Source organism: Mustela erminea, chromosome 4, assembly GCF_009829155.1.
Source record: "Mustela erminea isolate mMusErm1 chromosome 4, mMusErm1.Pri, whole genome shotgun sequence".
Lineage (NCBI taxonomy): Eukaryota > Metazoa > Chordata > Mammalia > Carnivora > Mustelidae > Mustela > Mustela erminea.
This window is the reverse complement of record NC_045617.1, coordinates 150,330,133-150,336,488: the sequence shown is the minus strand read 5'-3', so window position 1 is coordinate 150,336,488 and position 6,356 is coordinate 150,330,133. Positions and strand designations below refer to the sequence as shown.

Genomic DNA, 6,356 nt, shown 5'->3' with positions numbered 1-6,356 from the left:
AGAGTCCACAGTTTCTCGTGGTTTGTCTCCCCCTCCTTCCTTCTCCTCTCCATCTCCCCACGTACTCCATGTTATTCCTTAGACTCCACAAATAAGCGTAACTATATGATAATGGACTCTCTCTGCTTGAATTATTTCACTTAGCATAATCTCTTCCAGTCCTGTCCATGTTGACACAAAAGTTGTGTATTCACCCTTTCTGATGGAGGCATAATACTCCACAGTACATACGGACCATATCTTCCTTATCCATGTGTCCGTTGAAGGACATCTTGGTTCTTTCCACAGTTTGGCAACTATGAACACTGGGGTACAGATAGCCCTTGTCTTCCCTACATCTGTTGGGGTATTGCAGGGTCATAGGGAAGCTCTATTTTTAATTTTTGAAGGAAGCTCCTTAAGAAATTAAGGAGTGGCTTAAAGTGGCTGCACCAACTTGCATTCCCACCAACAGTGTAAGAGGGTTCCACTTTCTCCACATCCTCTCCAACATTTGTTGTTTACTGTCTTGTTAATTTTGGACATTCTAACTGGTGTAATGTGGTATCTCAATGTGGTTTTGATTTGAATCTCCCCGATGGCTAGTGATCATGAATATTTTTTCATGTGTCTGTTAGCCATTTGTATGTCTTCACTGGAAAAGTGTCTGTTCATGTCTTCTGCCCATTTTTTTGACATGATTATCTGTTTTGTGTGTGTTGAATTTGAGGAGTTCTTTATAGATCCTGGATATCAGCCCTTTGTCTATAGTGTCATTTCTGAGTATCTTCTCCCATTCCATGGGTTGTCTCTTTGTTTTGCTATTTCCTTTGCTGTGCAGAAGCTTTTGATCTTGATGAAATCTGAAAAGTTCATTTTCGCTTTTGTTTCCTTTGCCTTTGGAGACATATCTTCAAAGTTGTTGTGGCCAATGTCGAAGAGGTTACTGCCTATATTCTCCTCTAAGATTCTGATGGATTCCTGCCTCATATTGAGCTCTTTTAGCCATCTCGAGTTTATCTTTGTGTATGGTGTAAAAGAATGGTCGAGTTTTCTTCTTCTACACACAGCTGTCCAATTTTCCCAGCACCATTTATTGAAGAGACTGTTATTTTTGATACTGGATATTTTTTCCCACTTTGTTGAAGATTAGTTGACCTTAAAGTTGAGGGTCCATATTTGGGCTCACTACTCTAACTACAGAGATTTTTATTTCTTCCTGGGATATACGCTATTTATTATAACTCTGGTTTGTCTCCTAGAATTTCCTGAAGAGCCATGGATACAAACAATGGAAGTTCCACCACAGATTTCATCCTGCTCGGCTTTTCTGACCGGCCCCAATTAGAACCCATCATCTCTGGGGTGGTCTTCATCTTCTATATTGTGACTCTGGTAGGAAACACAACCATCATTCTGGTATCTTACCTAGACACCCAGCTCCATACGCCCATGTATTTCTTTTTATCCAATTTGTCTTTTTTGGATCTCTGTTATGCAACTAGCATTATCCCCCAGATGCTGGTAAATCTATGGGGTCCGACAAAGTCTATTACGTATGGAGGGTGTGTGCTCCAATTCTTCTTTGCCCTTGACCTGGGATCCACTGAATGTCTTCTCTTGGCTGTGATGGCCTATGACCGCTATGCTGCTGTCTGTCAACCTCTTCACTACACGGTCATAATGAACCCTCAGCTTTGCCAAAATATGGTGCTCACTGCCTGGTTAGGTGGTCTTGGAAGTGCCTTAATTGTTTGCTCTTTGACTTTGAAATTGCCCAGATGTGGGAACAGGGAAGTGAATAATTTTTTCTGTGAGATGCCAGCATTAATCAAGATGGCTTGTGTCTATTCAAAAGTAATTGAGATCACTGTCTTTGCTCTTGGGGTGGTATTTCTTCTAGCACCTATATCACTAATTCTCATCTCATATGGAATTATCACTCAAGCTGTCATGAGGGTCAAGTCAAAGGCAAGATGGCGTAAGGTCCTTAACACATGTGGTTCCCACCTCACAGTAGTAACTCTGTTTTATGGAACAATCATTTACATGTACATGAAGCCACAGAATAGCAGCTCCCAAGATGAGGGGAAGTTCCTTTCTCTCTTTTACACAATCATCACACCAACCCTTAACCCTCTGATCTACACTTTAAGAAACAAAGATGTAAAGAGTGCAGTAAAGAGAATACTGTGTGTAGAAAGATGGTCAGCCAAGTCGTGAGTTAGATGGAAGAGAGCTAGGAAAAAATACAGACCTTTACCAACAGAAGATGAATCAACCCAGTTATCCAAAGAGTAATTATTGGGTGTTTAACATGTACCAAAAATTGTACTAGGTACTGACTTTATAAATAAGTAAAAGAAGAAAGAAATTATGAGATAAAGATACAGATACATAAAAAAAGAAACTTTGATTCATACACTTAGAAAGCTTCAAGATTAATCAGGGATTGGGGCACCTATGTGGTTCAGTCGATTACTGTCTGCTTTTGGCTCAGGTTAAGATCACAGGTTCCTGGGATCAAGCCCCAAGTGGGGCTTCTTGCCCAGCAGGGAGCCCGCTTCTCCCTCTCCTTCCCACTCAAGCTCTCTCTCATTATCTCTGTCTCTCTCAAATAAATAAATTTTTTAACAATTAATCAGGAGCCACACAAAAGTAAACACATAATTATGAAATGTGATTAAGTACAGTAATAGAGATATGTACAACATATTAAGAAAATATTTCAGGGGCACCTAGGTGGCTCGGTGGGTTAAGCCTCTGCCTTCGGCTTAGGTCATGGTCTCAGGGTCCCAGGATCGAGTCCCGCATTGGGCTCTCTGCTCAGCAGGGAGCCTGCTTCTCCCTCTCCCTCTGTCTGCCTCTCTGCCTACTTGTGAGCTCGCGCTCTCTCTCTCTCTGTGTGTAAAATAAATAAATAAAATCTTTAAAAAATTTTTCAGAAGAAACTTATTTTAACGTAGGACTGCACTGGACACACCCTGATTTCTTTCTTCCTAAAGTGGCCCCTTTCATAGGAAACACTCCCTTTCATGCACCTGATACTGCCAACAGGTTCTTTTTGCTGAAGACCAACTACCCACCAATATCTGTTCCACATTCAGCTTCTAGTTTTAACTGGGCACAGGATCCCATGCTGTAGATCACATTTCTGAACCTGGCCTCCACCAACACACTGCCAGGGAAGCAATGTGGGCAAGTCCTGGGGAGTCTTCTCAGATATGAAGCCATTTTCTCTCACCCTTCTCCCTCCCCTTCCTGTTGGCTGGAATGTGAATGTGGAGGGCCCCTAACTTTACCAAAAACCCTAAACCTGCACAGTAATGCCTCTCCACTACTACAGGAGAAAAAGCTTCTATATCATTTAATATTATTTAAGTCACTCTATTTTTTAAATTTTATTTATTTGCCAGAGAGAGAGAAAGGACACAATCAGGGGGATTGAAAGAGGGAGAAGCAGGCTCCCCACTGAGCAGGAAGCCCAACGTGGGACTCGATCCCAGGACCTGAGATCATGACCCGAGCTGAAGGCAGAGGCTTAGCCGACTGAGCCACCCAGGTGTCCCTAAGCCACTTCAGTTTGAGGTCTGTTTGAGTAGATTAACTTTTACCTTTCATGGCCTGATAAGGAGTTTGAGCTTTTTCCTGGAAGGTAGTGTCGATCTTCAATCAGCAGCAACCACATCATTTGGCACCATATCAGAAAAGCACACTCTTGGGCCCACCTCAGACCTACTGAACCGACCATCTGCGGATGGACTCAGTAACTGATGTTTTTAGCAAGCACTACAGCTGATCAGGCTGAAGTTTGAGAACTGCTGCTACCGAGAATAGGGAGATACTAAGTCTCTAAACAGAAAATTAACGTGGCTTTATAGATTTTAATTAATTCCCTCCTATACACCTGTGAAAGGAGGAGGGTGTTTCTCAAGACTCTCAAATAAGAGAAATGAAGGAAATGAGGAGTTTTGATGAAATGAAATAAAATACAAAAGAGTATTCAATTATTTATTTATTTTTAACTTAATACTATCTTCTTGCTCTTTGGTTTTATAACGTTCATTCTCTTATTGATTTATGATGGTAATAGATGGTTAATTTTTTGGACAAAACCTTGATGATCTTATTTCACAAAACAAAAAATTTAGCAATTTCATGTTTGCTCCCCATATATTTTTACTTCGTTGTACTGGTAAATATATTCCAACTCTGGGAATCTCTACGCTGGAGAGGAAAGAACTCCCCTTCTCTACAAGACAACCATGTCAGAGCCTGGCATCCCTCTCTGCATGTGAGAGTCCTCACATCAATGGTGCCCCTGCTCTGCGATCTCAAGTCCTAGCAAGCCACCAGCACCTGGAGGATTTGGGTGGAGTATGGGGGTTGTAAGGATTGATGGTCTTTTCTCTCCCATCTTCAAACCCGGTGGCTCTCAGTATTCCACAGGGAAAACACTATACTTTTATTTTACTTATTTTTTCCTGGCAATATAGAAATTTATTTCTCTTTCATTTTTTTTGTTGGTTTTTTTTTGTAAAGATTTTATTTTTTTTTTTGACAGAGAGATCACAAGTAGGCAGAGAGACAAGCAGAGAGAGAGAGAGGAGGAAGCAGGCTCCCTGCTGAGCAGAGAGCCCGACTCGGGGCTGGATCCCATGACCTGAGCCAAAGGCAGAGGCCTTAACCCACTGAGCAACTTCTTTAACATGACTTCTCTTTCATGTTAAAGAAGTCTGGAAGAAGGCAAATTAGGACCAGAACTCAATGCACCATTTCTCTTCTATCCCATCCTTTGTACTTAGATTCCAACTTTTGAGGTTGCCTCAAACTTTTGAGGTGCAAAGTGGCAGCTGGGGTTTCATTTTGTTCAAGTTTTTTTTTTTTTCAGTGTTCCAAGATTCTTTTTTTTTTTAAGAATTTTTTTTTTTAAGATTTTACTTATCTACCCCACAGAGAGAAATCACAAGTAGATGGAGAGGCAGGCAGAGAGAGAGAGAGAGAAGCAGGCTCCCTGCTGAACAGAGAGCCCAATGTGGGACTCGATCCCAGGACCCTGAGATCATGACCCGAGCAGAAGGCAGCGGCCTAACCCAGTGAGCCACCCAGGCGCCCCCAAGATTCTTTTATTTTAAAGTTTTTATTCCTTTCTGCAGGTAACTTTAACATTCCAGGTGTGTGGGCCTTGGGAATAATAAGGAACCAGAGAGGGTGATGATATACAAAGACAGGAAGGCCTAGAGACAATAGAAACTTCATGGTGTTGTAAGGACTTTGGGAGGAGATCATACAGAATGATGAAAAGTGTGACCCCTGGAAATGAATTATCAACTGTTCTTTGTGAGAAAAGCTTATCCCAAACCTTGAGAAACCAGTGATTTATCACTTACAAATCTCTTACTCGACATCTACATTCAGTTGAGATCTCTCTTCTGAAATTTCCTTACAAACCCCACCAATCTGCCCTGTGAATTCCCTCCAAAATTTGTCCCTGTCACTATTTTGGCATTATCTCATTTTACATATTTGTATGTATGCTTGAGGAAAGGCATCAGTGAGCTTTTCGACAACATAGAACCTCTATTCATGTGTGATTTTTTTGTGTCTAAATTGGCTTCTGACACGAACTAGATATTCAGTAAACATCTAGAGAATGATTAAGTGAATGAAGAGTTTAATAAATATGCATTAAAATATTCTTATTTTATAGAATATGGTGAATGTTCATTAAGCAATGAATGCAGGAACAACATCTTCAGGCTTTTAACATCCAGGACATTTGCAACACTTGACACCTGGTGGAAGGGAAACAGCATAGTTCTTCTTTCACCTGCATAATACTATAAAATCCTTGTAAGTTTGTATCTGGACATAATCCTTTCACCTGCATAATACTATAAGATCCTTGTAAGTTTGTATCTGGACATAATCCTTTCACCTGCATAATACTATAAGATCCTTGTAAGTTTGTATCTGGACATAATCCTTTCACCTGCATAATACTATAAGATCCTTGTAAGTTTGTATCTGGACATAATCCTTTCACCTGCATAATACTATAAGATCCTTGTAAGTTTGTATCTGGACATAATCCTTTCACCTGCATAATACTATAAGATCCTTGTAAGTTTGTATCTGGACATAATCCTTTCACCTGCATAATACTATAAGATCCTTGTAAGTTTGTATCTGGACATAATCCTTTCACCTGCATAATACTATAAGATCCTTGTAAGTTTGTATCTGGACATAATCCTTTCACCTGCATAATACTATAAGATCCTTGTAAGTTTGTATCTGGACATAATCCTTTCACCTGCATAATACTATAAGATCCTTGTAAGTTTGTATCTGGACATAATCCTTTCACCTGCATA

At 40.4% G+C, this 6,356-nt stretch overlaps 1 protein-coding gene across 1 annotated transcript; it reads left to right on the top strand.

The window, feature by feature from the left end:
• The first annotated feature begins 1,257 nt into the window (after positions 1 to 1,257).
• LOC116589465 (olfactory receptor 2W1-like) lies at positions 1,258 to 2,202 on the top strand. Its single transcript, XM_032341400.1, has one exon. The coding sequence runs from the start codon at positions 1,258 to 1,260 to the stop codon at positions 2,200 to 2,202; it is 945 nt and encodes a 314-aa protein (XP_032197291.1).
• Positions 2,203 to 6,356: the final 4,154 nt, after the last annotated feature.

Excerpts from the sequence above, each read along its gene's own strand:
- LOC116589465 (XM_032341400.1), top strand. The coding sequence starts at position 1,258 with ATGGATACAAACAATGGAAGTTCCACCACAGATTTCATCCTGCTCGGC.